At 37.0% G+C, this 23,229-nt stretch overlaps 1 protein-coding gene across 13 annotated transcripts in view; it reads right to left on the bottom strand.

Moving 5' to 3' along the window:
• Positions 1–3,587: 3,587 nt before the first annotated feature.
• TCF12 (transcription factor 12) overlaps positions 3,588–23,229 on the bottom strand; it is a 288,139-nt gene continuing 268,497 nt past the window's right edge. For 5 of the 13 annotated variants that reach the window (XM_043494000.1, XM_043494007.1, XM_043494001.1 and 2 more), the window contains 5 exons: positions 15,381–15,495; positions 13,243–13,414; positions 11,934–12,163; positions 8,527–8,680; positions 3,588–5,891 (listed from right to left, as the gene is read on the bottom strand). In XM_043494000.1, coding sequence (XP_043349935.1) covers positions 8,538–8,680; positions 11,934–12,163; positions 13,243–13,414; positions 15,381–15,495 — 660 coding nt within the window. In that variant the 3' untranslated portion in view covers positions 3,588–5,891; positions 8,527–8,537. Of the gene's footprint in view, positions 5,892–8,526; positions 8,681–11,933; positions 12,167–13,242; positions 13,415–15,380; positions 15,496–23,229 lie in introns of all 13 variants that reach the window. The other 8 variants (XM_043493999.1, XM_038419690.2, XM_038419699.2 and 5 more) reach the window with 2 other exon arrangements.

Raw genomic sequence — 23,229 nt, forward strand, 5'->3', positions numbered from 1 at the left:
TAGTTCTTTGAATTGTCACCTGAAATTCTCAAAATTTGAACATTTTTAGCACTGACCTAATTTTTCTGGCAGTTCTGTTCTTTGTGGTCAGCCATAGCCCTCAGCTTTTCCAATTGGTTTGATCTTGGTTGCCATTCTGTCTAGCTTTTTCTGTGCCCATTTCATGTTCATATTGATCATCTCTCATTAGTTATCATCAGAAGTTGTTACTTTAAACTCTGTGGAACCAGTGTGGACTCGTGGATAGGAAACCAGACTGAGAATCAGAAGAAATTATTCTATTCCCAGCTCTGCCAATAACTCACTGACAACTTGAAAAAGTCACACAAGCTCTAAGGCCTGGTCTAAACAGTTGGTTTATTTATTTTTCTTAAACTGGTATAAGTATTTTGGATAAGCATGTGTTCCACCTCCTAACCCCACTAAACAAAACAGTTGTATTAGTACAATCCCTAGCCTGGATGCAGTTATATTGGTATAAAAGAGCCTTGTATCAATATAGCTCGCTCCTTTATGGTAGGGGAATAAGCTTATATCAGAAGGTAGCACCTTTCCATGGATGTAACTGCATCCGCACTAGTGGATGTGGGGACGGTATACTACTTTAACTGTCCTGGTCAAGTTAAAGCAGTACAACACCCTCCCGCAAGCCTGGTAGCACCATGGCTAAGGTTTTCTATAAAGCGTGTGTAGCAATGGCCTTAACTTCCCAATCTGTAAAATGGGGAACAATGGTTTCCCTCCTTCATAAAACACTTCAAAAGCTATAGCTGAAATGTGTTATGCAAGTGCTAAGTGATGATGTTACACATTCAAGAGCCAACTATTACCCAGTACCTGGAATTTCTTTTGCTGGCTCAAAAAGAACAGAAGTACTTGTGGCACCTTAGAAACTAACAAATTTATTCGTTATTCTGCTCTGTAATGCCCTATGGATAGCTAGACTATTTTTCTGCAGTTAAGAGTCTGAGAAGAGGAGGGTCCAACTGTTTCTGCTTCATGATGGGAGAAGAGCAAAATCAGGTTTCTATGTTTTTGGCCTTTCCCCATTTTGGAATGACAGAAAGCCTTACTCACAATGTTTCAGATGCTCACAGATCACTAATAGGGCTTTGTTTAATAGAGACAGTCTAGCATGGCTCTCTTCCCCTCAGTGGCCAGACCAACATCCAAACTTATTACATTTTTAAAGAGAAAACAAGAGAGAAGACAAAGAAAGAGGGACTGTATCAGTGCAAAGAGATGAGAGGAGGATCAGGGCAAGAGAAAGTTGATGGACAGGCCAGAGGTATGATAGAAACAGAAAAGGAGGGTGAAGAAAGGGAGAGAAGTTTAAAGAAATATATTGTTTTCAACCCCTCACCCAGCCGTCAGTTTGTCATTTTCTGACATTCAGAGGTGCGACAGGGCAGGTGTTTGTCTGAAGAGAAAGTAGAGCTAAAAGGCTGAATTTAGAATTATTACCAGGGTAAGAAAAAAATATTGGGACAGAAATGTGGTCTGTGCTGAAGAAAGCATCAAAAAGGTCAATCCCACAGACCTCGAGGGCTAGGAAAAAGGTTTACAACTGCAATGTTATGCTATGTGATGGCAAAAGTATTCATTTCCTCCCACATGCATAGGATGGTTTTACCTGCATGACAGATAGAGCCTCCTATACAGTATTAGGCCTGGTCTACACTAGAAACATTTGCCAATATAATAATGTCAGTTGGGGAGTGATATGTGATATATATAATATTTACAAAATACAGTGGATTCCACGTAATTGCAATCCTGATATTGAACAATGGCATGCTGCTTATTGGCAACTTTTTTTTAGAAGAAAGATACTACCCACTTGTAGGCAGGGGTGCAGAAGGAAGCGCTGGACATGCCAAGCACCCTCTACAGGCAGGTTTGCGAGGCTGCAGCCAGGGAAGGAAGTATGGGCTGCAGCCTGGCACACCTGCCTGTGGCTGGTGCTCAGCATGTCCCAGTGCTTCTTTCTGGGGCTGCAGCCCAGCATACCTGCTTCCACATAGGGACCACACAGGGGGTGCTGGCTGGAAGGGGAGTCTGTGAGCCAAGCACTACCAGGGAGAGGGGCTGCAGTCCAGATGCTGGATCTGCACAGTACCTCTCCCTGTGCTCTCCAGGCTACGCCCTGCTGGTGGACTGTGCACAGCAAAGGAAGCAATTGGGATGTGCTGAGCCCCGACCCCTGGAGAGTGCTGGCAGAGGTACCATGTAGATCCATGGCCCCAGTGCCACCACTCCCTGTGGAAAGCCCCAGCATCTAGACTGCAGCCCCACTCCCTGCTGCTGCCCTGCCCACAGTTTTGCAGGGCTTCAGCCTGGGAAGACACATCCCAGTGCTTCCTTCCCTGGCCCCTGGCTGCTGCGTCACAAACCTGCCTTCTGCTTATTAGCAACTGCCGGATAATAGCAACTTTTTGCTGGCAAGTGAGGATTTGTTAATAAGCAGAATTAGTGTACTGTGTTTCTATACAGGCAAAAACCTACAGGCAGATGCAGTTAATACCAGCAGAGAAGTGCTTTTGCTGGTATAGGGTATTTTGCGTTAAGAAGCAGTATAAGTTATACTGACAAAAGCATAAGCTGCATCTACACTAGGAGGATTTGCTGCAATAGCGAATCTCTTCTGGTGTAGACGAGGCTTTAGTTAATACAATTATTTTCAAGATACTCTAACATTATATAGAGAAAGATACAGGATGAGTTGAAAGCTACATTGTAAATAGTAGCTCTAAAGACTGAGAATGAACACACTGACATTTAAATAAAAAAGGTGTAGGACAGCCCGCCAATCCCCTGGTATTTTGTAATCTCTTAATTTTTCTTTTACTTTTCTTTCTGGGACTATTATTCTTATTTTAGGCCACAAGACAAATAAAACATAGAAAACATTAAAATGTTAAGAGACCCAAATTTAAATTGTGCTACCATTTAAAAGTATTTGGTTTTAAACAAACTACAGATTACAAACTGTAAATAAATTTTACCATGGCTGACTCCGATAATTTATTTATGCATAGTTGATACCCAATTCCTTTTTCATTTGTAATAATGGGAAAAAAGCTAAGAAAATTTTCAAGCCTCACCTGTGCACGTCTCTTTCACAAAACTTGAATAGATGTGCCAGTCAATCTGAAAGTAACTCAGGCACCCATGAATCCTATCAATGCACAGGGAGCACTTGGAACTTGATAACATGCTAACCTTTGAAGAGCAGGTGAAATATTTCCTGCTGAATTTGTAAACAGGAGGAACGAAGCTGCGGGGTTCAACTATATGCAAGGGAGTAGCAACTGCAGCTACCAACTTGCTGTTTGCATATGCAAACACACTTTTTGGGGGCTGCCAGTACTGCTTGTCTGTTGGTCCTACTCAAATCAATGGGGGGTTTGCCATTGATCTCAATGGGAGCAGCACATACCCTTTTTGTGCTTGCAATTTAAGCTGTGCGCTTTAAAAATCTGTTTGCTTTTTATTGGAGTAAATAGGGAAACTGTTGTGCCACTGGGTTTCCAAGCAACACAATTGCTGATGAAAGAGAAATGTTAAAAACTCACTGATTTACCATGTTAAAAAAGATGGCACATTTATTGCTACATAAATGTTATATACATAGTGTTTTCTGTTACATTGACAGAAAATTTTTTGAACTTCTTGCTGCTGGTTGAAAAGGTTTTTATCAGCAATACCTTGAAATTTGACACAGGGTACAAATCTGCAATAAACCAACAATGGAAACTGGAGAACAAGATGAGAAGCAATTCATCTCGGACAATTAGCTCTTACAATACTCCATAGGTACTACATGGTATGCTAGAACCCTACTATGGTCTTACAATGCTATTGTAAATTTCTGATATTAATGAACATGTTATGGTAAATAACCCTACATTTTTACTACCTAATATAGTAAAATAAAGTAAGAAACTTTTTACTGAAAACTTTTTCGATTTCAAAAATCTAGAAAGAGTAATATTTAGAATTCAAGAAATTTTCTTACAAGATTATTGTATAAAAGACTAGCTACAGTGAAAAATAAGCCAAATGTTTTTTTCTTTCTATTTTATGAAGGAAAGCTTCTGGGCATACTGCAAAGTCTAATATAGCCAAAAAGACAACAAGCTTAGAAGGAAAAAGGCCCGGCAGTGGCACGTGATCACTTTCACACATCATAAGAAACAAATTTGTTTAGCTGATAAACACTGAAATGAAGAACAAGGCCACAGATATAGTCAGATATTATCTGATGATATATTCAAATTAATTAAAGTAATAGAATGAAACCACTAATTTCACAAATAACCCGTTTGTTAGGAACCATCCAAAATATGATTTTAAATTCATTAGTCTGTTTTAACAGTCTTTTTTTTTGTTCTTTCAAATTAATTGAAATTATTTTAAACAATTAATTGTTTTGTTCCTTTTTTGTGTGTGAGCTGATTGGTATTGCCTCTTTCACTGGTGGCAAACAATAGCTAAGACAACCTTGGCTTGATAGTTTTCCCCCATGGTCATTGTAGTGGAAGACAGTTTCCATGGAAGTTCAGAGGGATTTTAACAATCAACACATTAGTGACAAAGGAATACTTATGGACACTGTTCTGGTGGAGCAACATTTAATGGTTTAATGCTAATATGGCTTGGGAGGGGGCAGTTTGTTTGCAATTGATTGAATCACACTGAATTCTTCTCCATGACAAGCCATACAAAAATGACAAGATAATTAATGTATACAATAAGGAAAAAGATTGGTGACCATTGCTCTTATCTCTCATTATATAATTAGCCCACCACAGCTGTGTTTAGTTCATCACACTACCTGCCATGGTGAATTTAGGATTTTACTGTTCACCATAATTACAGCCCGAAAAGTCTCCTTTGTATTTTAATGCATTTTGTGCTTACATACAGCTAACACTTTACATGTACTATATGTAGTACTTACTGCTTGGAAAACAAAGCAATTCTAACAAAGTAGATTCTCCGCACCCAATTTACACTTCACGTTACAAGCTTTACTATGAAGCCTAGAAGCCTAAAAAGGTTTGGTTTATAATTAGAAATAAAAATATTTATTTGAGGAAAGTCTGAGGGAAAAAATACCACTTTTTAAATTCAAGAAATGGCATGGTCACAGTACTGCTCCTGTCTGTGGTCTTCACTTTACCTTCTAATGGCTTGAAGTATGGAGCTCAGTATGAAAGCTGACAATGACCATAACTGTTCAGATTACCAGAGACCAAAAATAACATTAAAAAAAAAAGCTATGTCAAGGAATATTTTCCTACTGCATGGAAAACACTAGTCATACGGCAAAAGGAGTGAAAAGGACAATAAAAGACTTTTCCCTTCCTTTTTTAAGACACTAATAGGTAAGCTGGGAATGCTAAGGGTCAACGGTTGTCACGGCTTTGTTCTCTGAATGTGAACAGCTTTAACAAATGCTGGCATCAGCTGAAATTCTATCAGCTTTCAACATGTTAACTTTTCCCTTTATATGTAGACCTTTACAGTTCCGTAACAATAAATAAAATTTGTAGTTACAATGCATTTGTCAATTCAGTTTAGGCACAAGGCAACTTCCACGATGAGTGGAGAGATCACAACAGTCTCTGATTGTGCAGAAGCGACACACTGCTTGCAACAGAATGATATGTTCAGAGTATTTCATGGGCTGAAATGCTATCTGAAGATCTTTGTATCTTCACTTCTGATGCAGGTGTTGACCAGTAGCTTTGATCATAAGATTGCATTTGGGTTTCTTGCTTCAAGTGTTTTCTCCTGTCAGATTTGTGTCTTCATATAATGTTAGTTGTCTGTGTCCTTGTGAAGAAAGGTCACCTTCTATATATCCTACCGATAATTCTGGAATTCTGGCACAGAAATAGGAGAAAAATTGTATTAGTAAAACAATTAATGAAAAATTAGCAACACTATTATATAGACTGTAGCTGTATCATATTTGCAGTGTTGGAGTGTCGGTCCCAGGATATTAGAGACACAAGCTTGGTGAGGTGAAATCTTCTTTTGAACCAACTTCTGTTGGTGAAGGAGACAAGCTTTCAAGTTTACATAGAGCTCTTCTTTAGGTCTTTTTTCAGTGAATTTAGTACAAATGAAATGTACCAAATTACTGTAATTCTGTGTCCCTCAAGCACATCCAGCAACATCGCAAAAATATCCTACTCCACTGATGTGCCATGAAGATGGCCTGGGAAAAACATCTTTTGGTGACAAGATAGCTCAGTCTCCATGTCCATTCTAGCATGGATTTCTCAGCTGCAACTGCTAGCTAAGATGTTGGTCAGGATGGTAATTCTTATAATGTGGAAACCTGACTACCAGGAATTGGATTGAAACCACTAAGTCCATTTTATCTAGGTAACTGAAAAGCCATTAGAATCTTGAGGTGGCAGCAACAAGATACCACTGATTATTATTATATAGAGAAACAAAAACTAACTTATTTTTTCCTCATCTCAAAGGAGAACTTCACCTTTAGAACAAAACCCTACAATGGAATGGAACAATTCTTAACAATCCAGTATGGTTTAGAAGCACATGACCACTTTGTCATATGTTTTTTGTTATTTTAAAAATAAATGTCTCAACCTAGCAAAGAGGAAAGAACTACAACCAACTAAAGAAACTGTTTTGGGAAAAACTGTTAATAGCCTACTCTTTTTCAGAATGGCACTGAAAATTTCCTTCTGTCTGGAAAATCATGATCTTATATATTGTTCAGGAAGTGGTAGGAGGCGGGAGTAAGTATTTGCAACACTCAATGTGCAGGTCTAAAAAACCAAACAATTGTTTAGTTTGTCTTTGCCAAGACTACATGTCTAACATTTTTCATTAAGAACTGGACATTTTCTACAAGTTTCAGAGTAGCAGCCATGTTAGTCTGTATCCACAAAAAGAAAAGGAGTACTTGTGGCACCTTAGAGACTAACAAATTTATTTGAGCATTCTACAGAATTTCTACTTTCTACAGATGCTCTTATATTTTCCTAAGTTATACAAATGATTGTTCATATTCTAATTGGCATCATTAAAGGTGCATGCTGTTGTATGTAACTAGTCAGTACAATCTTTTTCATCAGTGTTCAGATTTTGTTACCCTAATACTGTAATTACTTAAAGGTTTACCGACATCATGGTACTTCTTGCTACAAGTTCTTTGTAAAAGTGTGTGGAGAAATTCTGTGTTGATTTGACAGGATTGTCTTTTGGCAAACTAGAAGGGGCCTATTGTAGTGGTGTGAAATGAAACAAAAATTAGAGGAACTCAGTTGGGCTTTTTATGCTTTGAGGTAGAAAAAAGAATATTTCTTTAATCTAGTTTACAGAAGACAGAGCTGACGGATTGCTATGGAAATGGGAAAAATATCACCAGAAATATTGTCTAACAAGGATCAATTTCAGTGCCACCTTGATGTTTTAGAAGGTCTCTTAGAGGGTATGCAGCTACCTTGGGATAAATTCCAGGATGCTGCAGAAGGATTTGCTGCACAACTTTGACCAAAGTTAATAGAATCTATGCTACTAAATCCATGGACGATACATCCAAAATGTAATCTCTTGTCTTTGTAAAATGTAAATGAAAATAAAGGCACTGGAGCCTGACCATGGGCATAATAGTTTTGATGAGCCCAAGTAGCCAGGAAAGTACTTCCTTAAGTAATTCTAACAGGAATTTGCAGGGTCAAAAGCAGCTTTTCATTATTTTTTACCAATTCTGTTGAAAAACAGACTGATATCCCAGTATGGGCTCATCAACTGGAGCTTTCAAATGAATGATATAGTAACCACCTGGCTACATGAGACAATACAAACAAACATTGGGTTTTTTGTGTCTTGATTCACAAAAAGCTAAAATTGTAGCCACATAAAGTAGGATTTTATTGAAGATGTCTAATGCAGATTGCAAAGACAGACAGACAAGTAATGCCTGTCAGACAAGTGGTATGATTTAAATGACTGGCCTCAAGCCAAATACCAATCCTCTTCTATTTGAAATGAAAAGCCCCTTCTGACTATTTGAGTTGCTGTGTGAATCAGCACTGGGAAATGATGAGTTGATAATTAAACAAGTGAGATATTTATATCTCTCGAGTCTGTACAATTAATCTCTATTATTTTTGGCTTATCTAGCCTAGTCATGAGTAGTTCCTCTGAGGTCACACCATGAAGGCCACCTGCCTCAGGAGGCTACATCTGTAGGCAACAACGCATGCAAATAAGAAGAAGCTACCTAAAATTCCTGGTTCTTTGGTTTATAACTTACCCACATCTGAATATTCTTACTCGTGGCTCAGATGTATAGAAGGGCTTAGTGCACTTTAATGAAGAGGCTCATGTCCAGTGGTAGCTCCAGTTACTCAGAATAATCACATAAATTGTGTTTTTGTTAGCTTTCAAACGTCAGTCAGTAAATCAAGTTACAGCCATCCCTGTGCATTGATGGGACCCTCTCCCCACACTGACGAACATGAAGAAGAGACATACCTGGCTGGTGTTCACATATGACCCATAGGGTTGGTAGTTTCACTAAGCCCAGGGTGGCTTCCTGGGTGTGGTGTTGGTGGCTCTGCCGATACGGCAGAAACTTTTTCTTCTTCCCTTCTCTTAAGGCAGGCTGCTTTGGGGTTTAGGTTCCTCTCTGTCACAGGAGAGAAAACAGCCCTTAACATCCTATGTACTGCTACCAAGAGTGGGCATTTAGCATATTCACAATAGGCCATGGTACTGAAGAAATCTATCAATTTTGCATGGCTTCTGTTTCTGATTTTTGAAGATATTTAGGCTGCTGAAGATTCAGACAAGTGTCAAGTGGGATTTTCAAAAGTGCCTATTCATTTTAATAGGACCTAACCACCTACGTGCTTTTGAAAATTCCAGTGGGCACCAATCTGTATTTTGAGGTGCCTGAACACCGTTGAAAATGTGACCCTTTGTTACCACACAAATTTGCTAAACTGAAACCAAAGAAAATGCACTTTGGAGTTTTCAATTTTCTTAAATGCAGACCAATGAGATTCTGCCCCTGTGCTGAAGTCCCCCTGTGCTGAAGGGCAGTGATGACATCATTCAACTTGTTGGACAATAACCATATTATACTGCCTTTTTGCTGGCCCTCAGTAACACGTAGGGCAAAGGCAGTTGAATTGGCTGTGGTGGTGCTCCTCATCCTCCTTGCATAATCCTCAAACTACCCACAGTGGGTCACTCAGTTTTCAGAAGCCAGTTAGCATTGTTAGGTGGCAGCAATGTATTTGTTGCTCTCCACAAAATTCCCACATAACTTTAGCAAGTCATACTCCGTTCCTTACTTACTATCTCTGCAAAATGGGCCTAGGCACACTTCCACTAAGCCAGGAGAATATTTGGATGGGTCATCTAGCATGACAAGTAATTTTACTATATTTCCTTTCTCTTTAGGATGTCAGCCTTTGCCGGTTTGTACCTGGCAAAAATATTCATGCTTGTCATCTTTTTTCAATGACAGAGAACTGGGTCTAGTTTTCAAATCATGGCAATTTCTTAAATATGTTACTTTGCCTGTTCTTGAAGACTGCCTCTTCCATGAGCCAAAATAAAACTTGAAAAAACCTAGATGTTTTAAATTTTGTGGTATAATACAATCCCATTGGACAGACAAAGGGACACAAAGAATTATTAGATGTGGTCACTTTAAAAAAGGAGTAATTTTAAATCTCAGACCACTACTGAATTTAATCAACATTTTCAGGTAACATTTTAGTTGTCAATGAAATTTAACCAAAAATCAGAAATGTGAGGATTTCCCCCTCTCTCTTTGGGGTCTTGAGTAATAATAAAAAAGTCAGGTTTGGTTTTTTTTGGTAGGACCAAGGATACAACTGAAGAAATTACAACCATTTCACCCAGCACTGAAAGCCTTATCACCTTACTCCATACTTATCGGCTCTACCACTTGAGCTATTTGAAGAACTCTGTTGACCGTCAGCCACAGAAATATCCTCTTGTTATTTATAATTCAAAATCTGACAGTTGCGGGCAATGTGCACACATGGTGTCTCTCCTGCTTCTGCTAAAATCTTTGGCAAAAATCTCCCAATAGCAACAATGAGCAGGATTGGCCTCCAAATTGCTGAGAGCAAAAATTGTTAACAACTTTGCTTAAGTACAACCCTTTTTTCCTATAAACATAGCAGGTCTGTGAGTTTCAAGAAGGCTCACCTAAGTGGAAGCTTTGAAAGGTGATGGCAAACCATTATTTAGCTGGTGGGAAACAAAAATATATTAGGCCAAACTCAGAGTTTCAAAACAGTGTAGTTATTATTTTAAATTGACCTGTAACTCAAAAAAATTGTTTGATGAATTTTCGTCCTCTTTTATAGAAATAATCTCTGTTGCCTTCAGAGAAAATATAGTAATTTTCAGGTAAACTCAATTTTCCAAGCCAAAGTTGCAAAGGGGCTGAAACAGGACTTCATACTGAAAGCTGGCTACAACCTTAACTATAGAGACACCATTGCCTCAGCATAATAACTGTGTTCATCCAGTGTTCTCTGAAAGGAACTTAATTTCATTAAAAGCTGCATCAACAAAACTATGCCTAAAAGTAAGATTTCAAATGTTTCACACAAAGTACTTATGCTCAGTGTCATTATTCACACTGTCACTTCTAACACATATTCTTCCTGTGATTTTTTTGATATACCATGCAAAATACCACTGAAGGTGAAAGTAAAAATGAGGTGTAAGTTGCCAATATAAGCAGCAGAATACACTAGGTGTCATTTAGAGATACAACACACTAATCAAATATGAAAGTTGACATCATCCACACCTGCAAGACATTTACACTCATATTGGAAATGCATCAGATGAGAAATACAATAAAGGACAGTTGTTCAGCCAACCCAAAGGGAGAAAAAATGAGAACTCTCACCCAATTCTCTTAGGCATCAACCTCACAAGGAAGACAGGTGGCTCAGATGTCTGTTTCATCATTTCTTTGCCATAAATGTAAAAGGAGCTTACACATTAAGGTCAACAGTAGCTCCATTAACATAGGAGAATGGAAATGTTATCAAGGACTATGTTTATTTTTCAACATGACCTCTACAAGGGGCATCTAAAAGGTGCCACAGATGTGTATTTGTTGATAAGAATTAAGAAAAATGTACACTGCAGAGACAGAAGTAAAAGAAAAACAAGTATATTTCTCTAGTTGTTTTCCTTAAAGTCACATCAATTTACAAATAACTCACTTTCTCACCACCTTGTAGTGCACGTTATTTCCATTTTTAAAAAATTTTTTTTTAGAAAAATGTGACTTGTGAAAGACAGAGGAAAGGAGAACATATGAAAAATAAATTGTGGAATTAATGTTTTATATATTTGCTTGTATAAAGTATGCAATAAGTAGCTACGGTATTACTCATAGTAATATATACCGTAATTTAAACTTAATTAAGTCCAATCAAACTTACTTGCCTCTTATAGAAATGTGTAGGACTAACCTTAAATTACAGACCCCCATCCCTTTTTTTTTTTTTGCTAAAATTTCCATACTGTTAAATAAGCATATGTTGCAAATCAAAGCAGGACATTCCTCAATCCTTTCCTTAATGAGTCTATTCTGGATGCATAATGAAGAGCTGGCTCCTTGCAAAGGAGCAAACACAGGATCAAAGGATCCTTAACCTATTTTATTTTGAACAGTCCCTTGGTCCCAAAGTATGTTAACATTTTAACATGAATGCAAATATGTTTCTAATAAATTGTACATCTGGTTAGTTGCTGCGTGTGTTAGAAGAAAAATGCAAATGAAAAACATGATGCATGCAGTAAAGGGGACTGCAAACTGTTACATGAGTAAAACAACCCCCTAGCTGTGACAGCACAGTGGTAGGTAGCCTACTAACCTCTGACTTGTTGCTCTAGACTGAGGATGACTGCCACAGCCTGGTGAAGAATAAGCAGTTTTGTTTGTGGTTTTTCACTCTTCAGATGAAGCTGACACATACGGCCAAGTTCTTTAAATGCCTCGTTAATATCTCGAACACGCAAGCGTTCTCTAGCGTTATTTGCCATTCTCCTCTCTTTCTCTCTTTCGATCTTCTGTTCTGGGTTTAAATCTTCATCTTCATTAGTACTGCTGAAAAAAAACAACAGGGAAGATAAAAGTTTGATAGATATTTTGGAGGTCAGAATCCATTTTAACAAAAGGTATAAACATCACAAGTGTGCTTGGCAAATGACATGGCTAAAATATCCATATTAGATCAAAATTCCCATTTGACTCATTTTATGCTCGTATATCCATTTAAAGTGAAAGCACAGAAATGGTCTAATCTGAAAAAGAAAAGTGATGATTTCAAATTGGACATATACACAAGCAAACTGATAAAAATATATATATTGCTGCTGCCATTCTTGCCACCTTCAGATTTCCCTGAAAATATGCATCTCAATGGCTTTTACATAGTTTACTTTGAATTAAGTAAAATTCATATGTACAGCGTCCATAGATAGCACATTCTTTCCAAGAATAATGGAGGAATATGCCTCACCCTTGGCGAAGCAATTGTACTTATCGCAAACTTGCTGCCTACTCATTGGTCGGTGGACTTCCCAAATTCAGAGTTCCCCAACCATTATTTCAGGGATGCATAAAGCATCTGTAATAGATTTTGAAGCTTTCTAACATCTCAACTGCATTAAAAAATTATACAAATAATTTTCAACTTAATAAATTCATACATTTATGAAAAATATAGTTCTTTCTTACTAAACATTTATTTGTGCAGTTTTCAGAAACTTTTCCTTTTTTATCATCCATTGCAGATCCAGTGGAAGTTTTGTGGCTAAGGACTTCTTTATCACTCCACTCCAAACTGTGATAACTATGAAGCTGCACACACTGTAGAGAGGACTATGATTAACTTCAAAACTGTGTAAAAATAAGATTTCAAAATCTTCTGCTGACTCCTCTGTGCATTATTAAAATGCTAATGTGTAAAAATACCATGTTCTGCCTACTGATATATGCACATTAAGTCAACATTTTAAAACACAAGCTTGTTGATATAGGACAAAAAGGAAGCTTTGAGACTGAATCTAATGTTACCAATGGTTTACAAGCTCTCGCTGCTATTGGTAAGGACACAATATGCAAAACAGCCTGCGCTTTAAAAAGAAGCAGAGTCCTTTGCTGGCATACCAAGATCATACCTCGTTCTTCCTCTAGATGAAACTTTGATATCCTTTTGGGAGGATTCATCATCTGATTTCATGTCATCAGATGAGGGAGGTTCGTGTATATTTTCATCCTTCTCCTTATGTTCTGACTTGATTTCTGCTGGACCTATGGCCACAGACTGGCTCTGCAAGCCACCTGACAATGCTGCAAATACACACAGCTCAGTATAAATAATACTCAGGAGAACAGCCCCCCTTCATGCTGGAAAATATAAGTGAATCGCAAGTGAGTTTCCACCTTGTTGTTTATTAAGATAGAGAAGGGGGGTGAGGCAAGCTTTGGAGAGGCCTGGAGGTTAGGGTGTGAGGTTGTATGGTAAGGAAGGTGAGACAGGGATAGGCAGGGAGTGAGGGTTGAAGAGGACTGGAAGCGAGTGGAGAAGAAAGAAGTGGGATAGGAGATCATTGGGAGGAACTGAGCAGTGGCAGTGTGGATATGAGAAGGGTTATGGGGACATACTGTACTTGACTTTTGTGTTGTGGAGAAGGTAGCAATCAAAAGGAATGGCTGTCGAGGACTGCATATCTGACAGTAACACTGTAACCTTTTGATCTACCCCACTAACAAGGCACATGAGCTCTCTCATGGAAGACAGCCATTAACCTCAGACAAATACACTCTTTGGAATTTATTAGAAACTAAACTAAATTAAAACTAATTCGATAGTATAACTGGTAAAGTTAGACAGAAATATTTCGTAAGTTTGTGATTATGTCTCTGAATTTGACCAAATTCACTATTGTTTGTTTTTAACTCTTAAGGTAAGATGTACCAAATTCAACTGTTACTATATCATTTTCTCTGAAGTACCCTTGATTTTGGAATTCACTCCCCATCCTCTTGCTCCAAAGTAACCTAAATTTGTTGACCTTCAGAGTGTGTTGCAAGATGATTTACTTACTCTGGCCTTTGGGAGGGACTGAGATGTTTGTGGGTGGCTGATGAATTTTTACTTTCCTATATTCTGAGGAACGGTTGGTAGATTTATGTTCGGGGTTGATCTGTTTTGACTATCATGCTTTAATCTTTGAGTTTTGTATATTTAAGCTATAGGCAAGTGCCTAGAGCTTTCACATATCAGCACTCTAATTATAAACGGAAATGATTTACATTACTGAATAAATCATTTCTGTTCACTGCTATGCATGAAACCTAGGTTTAGTGCTGCATACACAGAGTGTGAGGCTCTGGGAAGATTACTCAGTATTTAGCGAAAAATGTTTCCTGGGGAATACAATGACACGAGACATCTGATAGAGAATACTGGATTGCATTTCAGGAGTATTATTTGGCATACAATTTAGAGGTTTGGTGAAAGCATACCTCAGCATGCAAAAGCTTGTATTAGGATTAAGGCAGCTTCCTGCAGAGGGAGAAATATACATCAGCTGTTAGTGATAGAGCTGATGGTGCAAAAACAGTGGAAAAGAATGTATGCAGTTATTGATCAAGACTCCTGTATCAGAGCTAGTCACAGCACAGCTATTTGCAATCTAGCAAGCAGAGCTGACAGAATAAGGAGGGCAGGACTGGATCTATATGATGCGTTTGAGATCAATATATACAGATATATTTAGTGCAGTAAGCAACTCCTGCACATTAAGTATGAAATGCAAACCCCAAACAGCACAGGCATGCTGGTGCATGAATTGCCTTCTTTTGTATGGCCTACTTTCCAAGCTAAGAATTGAGGAAGCCTCCCCACAGCACTTTAGGGTTTTTGTCTTTATTGGTCATGTGTTGAAATACAGGCTTGTTGTGTATTATAAAAATCACGTGTCAGACTCCTCTGGCTGATTTACAAATGGCAACCAAGCACTGCAAAGGAGTTCTAGCCAGTTCACTTCAGCTAGAAGAATGGCAGCTGTAATGTGAGGTCTCACATGGAACTTGGATCAGGGAGTGGCATGAAACAGGGTTATCCCTGAATTCCTATAAGAATCCAGAGCTTGGTGAAATTGGTAATCAATAGAAATTAAGTCATAAGTCACAAATTACGTGCATCATCCATTTTATCTATGTATTTATGCATATTTACCTAAATCTATAGCATTCTTGTCCGTGGATTATTAAAAGCCTAATTTACCACTGAATAGTACAGTACAGTTACCTCTGTAATTTTCTTGTGTTTTATTATTTAGTTCTGTGCTCTGAGCTGACACTGTACTGGGCAGGACTGAATGGTTGCTGTTGAGGCTGACATTTTCTTCCCGATGAGTTCCAGCCTAAAGCAAAGAGAAGCAAAACTGTTCCCATCACCAACTTAATCCAAGCAAATAATCCACAGTGTAAATTTGCACTCAACATTGATGTAAAATACGGGGTGTTTCTACAATAGAAAAACAACACCTGTAAGTATGTTGATAGAGTGTTAAAGCTTTTTTAAAAATCAAGAATTGTAGTCTAAAATAGTGTGAAATGAGACATTAATATGGACATACTACAAAAGGCAAATTTTCTTTCAGGTGAAATACATGTAAACTGTAGCCTAGTCCTTTACATAGTATACAAAGTGTTCCAAAATGTCACACTTCACATATCCAAGATTAGTTCTACTGATGGATTAACTCATGTGAATAAAATTATGCACATGCTTAAGTGTTTGCAGGACTGGGGCCTTGAGTTATGGGTCAGCAAAGGAAAGCTATAGCTGAAAGAGACTATATATTGGAATAAACCACGGGATTACACCATACTGGATTAGATAACTGTTCCAGGCAGTAACCAAAATCCAACTATTATACAACAGCCTAGCAAATTTTTAGAGTCATACCATGGAACTGGGATTTTTTTTCCTGAGGCATAAGATTTGATTTCCATTGGTTTAATTTGTGTAGCTGTGAACTTTAACAGTCATAAAATTGTGTTCTTTAAATAAAGTCCTACTGAATTAATGGCCTTGAGCTCATGTGGCAGGGATTTTTTCAAAATCAGTTAAACCCCTGTTCTTGTTTTATGAAATAAGATTAAAGAAGAACACAATCTATTTTCACAATACCTTTATGTTATATACCTCAATAAGTACTGTCATTCTCCTTCTTTCCAGGCAAATATGGTAATATCTATCAGTCACATTACCGTATGTAATCACATGAAAGAACACCAGTCTCTATCTTCATTGTCCCTCTCAGGACCTTTTCAATCTCTATTCTTTCTTAAAATGAGGTGACTAAAACTGAACCTACTTCTAACAGATGTGTGCCTAAAGATGAGTAGTCTTAAAAAAAATTAATTCAAGTTTTGCATGAACTTGAACTAATGATACTTAACACCTATGTATATGAGCGAAGGATATGCACATTTAGATTTTTGTTTTTAGCAGACAACTTCATTAGAAAACTGCTAGCCAGTAAGGAAAACGCTTCATTGCTATCAATTTAAACACTTTTACCTTAAAAATTTACATTAAAAAAAATTATAAAGAGGAGATAATGAGAAATGCAACCTGAGTTTAAAATCATCTGGAAAATTGTTCATTAAAGCTTCTAATTTCTTGACACACAAGCCTTGGGAAACATTTAGTTTTAAAACAAAAACCAAAATAATACAATTAACAGTAAAAAACTAAGAGGGAAGACCAAGGATACGGTCATTATTTTATACTTACAAAAATTGGCTACAGATGAGGCTTTTTATTGCAACAGTAGCAAACATGTCAACTAGAAGATTAAGCCTTTAATTAAATAGGTTTATTGCCTGGAGTTACACATGAGAACCACTGTTTTTCAATAAATCCTTCAATCCTAGTAAACTGCTGAGCTTTGAATCCCTCTTGAGTAATTAATGCAGCTTTTACCTTTCAAGTCTTAGTATGGGTTTTACCCAGAGAGAGATAAATACCCTTATGCAAGTTTATCCTTTGTTTAATATACACTGTTTTCTATGAGCTAACACACAGGAACAAGAAAGGAATTAAAAAAAAAAAAGCAAGCAAGCTAATACCAGGTCATTCTGGTCTGTTATTTGTATCTATTGTTTTGTATCCAATAATCCATCACACAAAGCAAGATAGCTTGGCACTATTTGCAGTGTATTTTCTGAGAACATGCATTATCTTTTGTATGTACTAGTGTTTATTTATAAGAAAAGTTTTACAGGAGATACAGTCATCTCAATCCTGCTCACTGCAGCCAGTGCAAATTCTGTGATTGATTTAAGTGGGAGCATTGGCAGCCCTGGGCTCTGAAAATTCAGCCTACAATACAAAACAATCCTCTTCACAAAAAGAGAATGTGAAACTCATTCTTAAAAAAAAGTTTTTAATATAAGACTTAGCTATATTTTGCCCTGAAGGTTTTGTGCTTTTTTCATTCTCCCAGTTATACTTAATCCTAACACATGAGGGTGCTTTTATTCAAGCTACAGACATCAGATGTCTTCAGGGGCAAGTAAGCTGCAAAACCTATTTACAAAAAATCTTCAAGCAACGTACAAACATAACATAACAGCTGACAGATTCTTGGCAACTTTAAAATCTAGAGATAATCTAAAAACGACAGAACAATAGATCAGTTCTGACAAATTCAGAAAATAGATTGAAAATTATAAAAGCTGAATCTAACACTAGATTCCAGTACCTGGAAATGTATGCTCACAAAATTGAAGCTAATTGTGGCTAATGAGCTTCGCAGAAAAATTTTACTTCAAGTATTTCATATTATTAAATTGACCAGCACATCAAAAATGTGTTTATTTTGGTCTCAAGTATGTGATTTAAACTGAAAGTATTAGACACATTTTAAATCAAGATTGGATGTTCTCCTAAAGGATCTGCTCTAGGAATTATTTCAGGGAAGTTCTATGGCCTGTGCTATAAAGGAGGTCAGACAAGATGAGCACAATGATCCCTTCTGGCCTTGAATAATCTACTGAATTAAAGTTAACAGTGAGAGATGACAGTTGTAGGTAGTTGATTAACACACAAGTTTTCAAGAACAGTACAGGTAGGTGAACTTTAATTAACTTTAATTTAATTTAAAGATAGAGCCCCAAGCAGAAATGCTTTAGATCCAATGATAACAGCTTAATTTTATAAATTGTACTCTGCTTCTCTCTCTCTCTCACGGCTTTCATATTAACCAGACAAATCACCCTCACACACCCAAACACTGGAATTCTAATTAAAGGACTGATCCTGGGAGGGTCTCATCCAGAATCTCCTAAAAGGTGCCCAATGCCTTCAATTCCCACTGATTTCTATGCACACAGTTCATCAAAAGGCTTGGGCCCCCTTAAGGAGATGTGAAAAGCTTGCAGCCCCTTAACTTTACTTTGTAACTGAATCCTAACTCAAATGATTTCACCTTTTCATCTCATCAGCACGTTTAATGCTTTCTTTGGGCTGTGTGTGTATGTTTTTCCTCTTTTTAGTAAATGAACATTGGATATATTTTTAGTAATAAACACTTCAAATACAAAGCATTTGTTAAGACTCTGCAGTTCTCCCTAAGACTGTTTCAGTATGTTTTTTGCACTGCAGCAACAAACATCAGTTACAGAAATACACTTAAAATATCTTCATAAGAAAAACAAAAACATTTGCATAGCAGTGGATGTATTTCCCTGTATTTACACATGTATCATAAAACAAAACAAAAAAACCCCACCATCCTGTTATATCACACTACAGCAGAATGGGACTTGTTTGAAGCATGCAATCTGGAATATTTCAGCATAATGAAGTTAGCAGAACTCTCTTTGTAACTTGATTCCTCTCACAAATGTTTCTCTTCTATTTCCTGGAAAATTTAACTTTCACAGTCACTGTTGTCCCTTTTAACCCTTGCTCACCATATCCCTTAAGCTTTTACTCTGATCTTTATACCACATTAGAATGGGACTGTCCACATGCACAACAGGTGTACAAACAGTTCTTTGTCTCAGCAGAGCGGCCTGCTCACTAAGGCCAGATAGGATGGCGTTTTAATTGTTTGGCTCATTAGCATACAGCTGACAGCCTGCTATTTGACTGAGGGGGGTTGATCCTCATGCAATACTTGTCTAAATTTCAGTAATTGTGAACCTTCTCTTCAGAATAAAAGTCGGACTCCAAAAAATGACATAATTTTGCCTTGTGGATTCTCCTTCTCCATTTCTGTTCTTACATTATGGCATTCATGGAGGGACTTGTTTTCATTTAGTTTGACCAATGGGTTTAGTTCTCACAACAGAAAAACGTTAAGTCTAATGAGTTGCTCCAAAGCGAGAAGAATAAAACAATGGCAGACGATGAAAAAACCTGCATATGAGTAAAGGTGAACTAATTCTAGATCTCATTCAGTCTAGCTGTTTAAATAATAGTGCATGGACTACTGATTATGTCAAGTACGTAACTTTAATCCACATCTTGATTATTTGTGCATCCCGAGGCAATTCTCTTATTGTAGTTTATTGAAAGAGGTGCTCTATTATACGTAAGGTGGTGCCAGTATGTCCATTATAATGGATTTGCAGGATTTAATTTTTTCAAACAAACAAGGATTGTTCCGAACTTTAACTTAGAAGTTTTCATGTTTACTTCTAAGTAAACCTTTCCCTTTATATTCCCTTTTTATGTATTGATGAATTATTATATTCAATTTTTATGTATTTAAATCAATTGGCCAAGACATGCTTTATGACTCTGTAGCTGAAAAACAGTTTAAGAAAAATGTGGGAAGCAAATCAACATAAAATGTAATACAAATATCTTAATATTTTTCAAAGTAGTTTAGGTATTTACCATGTGTGGTAGATACATTACTTTTTTTTGTTATCTAAACAAAGCACACAATCTACCACATATTTTCACTACATTGCAAACCACAAAATCTCCCAAAGACATGTTGAAATCTATTGGGTAAAAGAGGGTTTTAAAAATGCTCTTTAAAGTATTTACATGATATAGAGCAATTATTATGGGTTACTAAGTGAATAATATTTATTTTAAAATGTTTCTAAATACAGGCATACATGGATAATCCATTCATAACACGAATGTAAACACTGACTACTTAATCTAAAGTTTCTTATAGTCAAATTTTAAAAAAATGTGTTTGCAAACGGATTTGGATTAACCGGATATGATTTATGAATTTAAATGGTGGGCTACAGTAATCCTAAAGGGCCATGGAGAAAAGTGGATTTCTGCAAAGTATTTTTGATGATATAATTAATGAAAAAGTAGATGAAACATAAAAAACTGTAATAGACTATCCTAAGTGGGGAAATTTTACAATATGTAGGGAAATAAACCCATCCCCTGTTAAGTATAGTTTTGCTTCACATGCTTCACTCTAAATATTAAATTCAAACCATCAGGAGGCATAACTCACAAAAGCTGGAAAACTGAGAATTAGTCTTCACCTACATAGATAGGCCAGAGAGTTGAGCTGGACAAAGTATCAGAGGGGTAGCCATGTTAGTCTGTATTCACAAAAAACAACGAGGAGTCTGGTGGCACCTTAAAGACTAAGATTTATTTGGGCATAAGCTTTCGTGGGTAAAAAACCCACTTCTTCAGATGCATGGGTTTTTTAGCTAAAAAAGCTTATGCCCAAATAAATCTGTTAGTCTTTAAGGTGCCACCAGACTCCTCGTTGTTTTTGAGCTGGACAACTGAACTTAAGCACAGTTAAACTCTGTTATGGTTAAAGCAGGTTCCAGCTCTGGTAAAAATCTGGACTAAATGGTTTTTGAACTACATGACCCGGTCAATTTGGCCACAACCAAGTTTAAAGCATGCTGAGTGCAGATGTTAAACTCAGCAGAGACACCTGATGGAGCTCAGGAGTCAAAATTCTAAACCCAATTCCACAAGTTGTTCCATGTGAATATAATCTCTATAGAGTTGCACTGACATCAATGGAGACCTGTGCACAGACAGGGCTTGGCCTGGGCAGAGCAGCTTGGGGCCTTAAACTGCCATTTGGTGAAGAGGTACTACAGCAGATATGATATATCCTGCAAAGATCACCCACTCTTTGGAGATTCCTGTTGCACCTGGGAACTCGTACCCAGTGAGGCAAAATTCAGTTATTACTATTATATTTATAGTTATTGACGCTCTTGGCAGCCATCTTCTATCTGGACCAAAAGAACCCAAAAACCCCACCACCATTACTGACTTGATAAAAGTATTAAAAAGTAACAACAGAGTGAACTATGGATTGATTTTCATCCTTAACTCAGTTTCCTGGCTTTTATCAATCTATGCTGTGCCCTTTCCATTATATTACAGACCAGTAAACAGAAAACACACTAACTGGCCATATAATATTTGATGACTTTTAGTTATTAAAACATTTCCTTGAATAAAGACCACAGTAAGTGTAATGGACAGCCCTGCAAAATAGAAACTAAGGACATTCAGAGAGCAGGAAATGAAGCCAACTTGAGTTTTAAAATAAACCTGGCTCAAAAATTAAGCAAATGTTAAAATAAAACCATGTCTGGGTACACTAATTACATAAAAAGGAGTTAAATTACTCATTTCCTAGCTTCTTCTGCCAAGATCATCTTCTTCTAGGGAAATTTAATTTATTATTATTATTAAAGAGTTAAAACGTCTTGTATTCAGATTTTGCAGAAGATGAGATTTCATTTACTGCTAAATCTAGATGAACATAATTCTTCGGGTAGAGAAATACATTCCAAATCATAAAAACCTTATCAATGTTGATTTCTTCCATTAACATATGCATTTTGTTGGCTGATGAAAAGCTTATTATTTCCTTAATATAAGTTTTATGGAAGGTACCTCCAAAAACATAACAAAGAGATATGCCACTACATGCATCTGATGAAGTGAGTATTCACCCACGAAAGCTTATGCTTCAACATGTCTGTTAGTTTATAAGGTGCCAAAGGACTCTGCCGCTTTTACAGATCCAGACTAACACTGCTACCCCTCTGATAAAAGAGAGATTTAGTTACTAAACAAGCAAACAAAGGCCAATCTCTTAAAACCCAGTACACACATCATGTAAAACTCTCGCTCTCTCATTAGAATTCTTCCTCCTGTTTGCTTGTGTAGATACCATTTAAAAAGAAAAGAATGATAAAATAAAGCTTTCCAAATGAACAGATTGTGGAATACTGCATCTATGGCCTTCCTATGTATATGTATGGACTATGTACATTTTGGTCACTACTATACTAATGTTAAAAACAGCCAGTCGTATACCGCTAAGCCTAGATGCCAACCTCTGCTATGCAAATGTGCAAAGGCTACACCCTGTGACCTGCTGAGTTTGTTCAATTCCAAGTGACATCAAAGGGCATGAAGCAGGTCGTTGGATCATAAATAGGTCATATTCTGCTCTTTGTTCCAACCAATAGGGTTATGCTAGTGTAACAAAGAAACATATTCAGCTCAATGACATTTCAGTTTACCCAATTTTCAAGACAAGACAGAGTGCTTTGATGGAACTTTGGTTCATGCACTCAGGCAGCCTAGAATACAAAGCAAAGTACTCACTTTCTTGTTTTCCTGCCCAAATTACATTTGCTGCTTTATTTTTTAGGTTTTTTTTGTTTGTTTTAGATGGATGGATAGCAACTCTCAATCAAAAATAAAAATCCAGTACAATATTACAGACCAAGTCTACAATCGCCACACAACCAAGTTTAAACAATTTAAGCCAAATTCCTGAGGAGCTGGTTAATAATATAGTTTGGCCAGCAATTTTCCATTGGTACATATTTTGTTAAAACTTTATAAAGCTAATCCTATCCTAGTCTAGAACACAATTTTTTAAAAAAAGCATCTCAATAAACTTTGGCATCATCTACATTTGACTGACTATGCCCAGTTTAGTGGGAAATTCAATATGTTTTTAACCTATATATCGGGCCAAAGTTTGCTGTTGGTTACACTAGACTTATACTCATGACCAAAAGCAGCACATGAAATATTTTGCTCAAGCTCTTTTGTTCGAACCCTCTGTCTCTCTTTTAATCCCGCATTTTGTTTTCCAACT

This window comes from Dermochelys coriacea, chromosome 10 (genome assembly GCF_009764565.3).
Source record: "Dermochelys coriacea isolate rDerCor1 chromosome 10, rDerCor1.pri.v4, whole genome shotgun sequence".
NCBI lineage: Eukaryota > Metazoa > Chordata > Testudines > Dermochelyidae > Dermochelys > Dermochelys coriacea.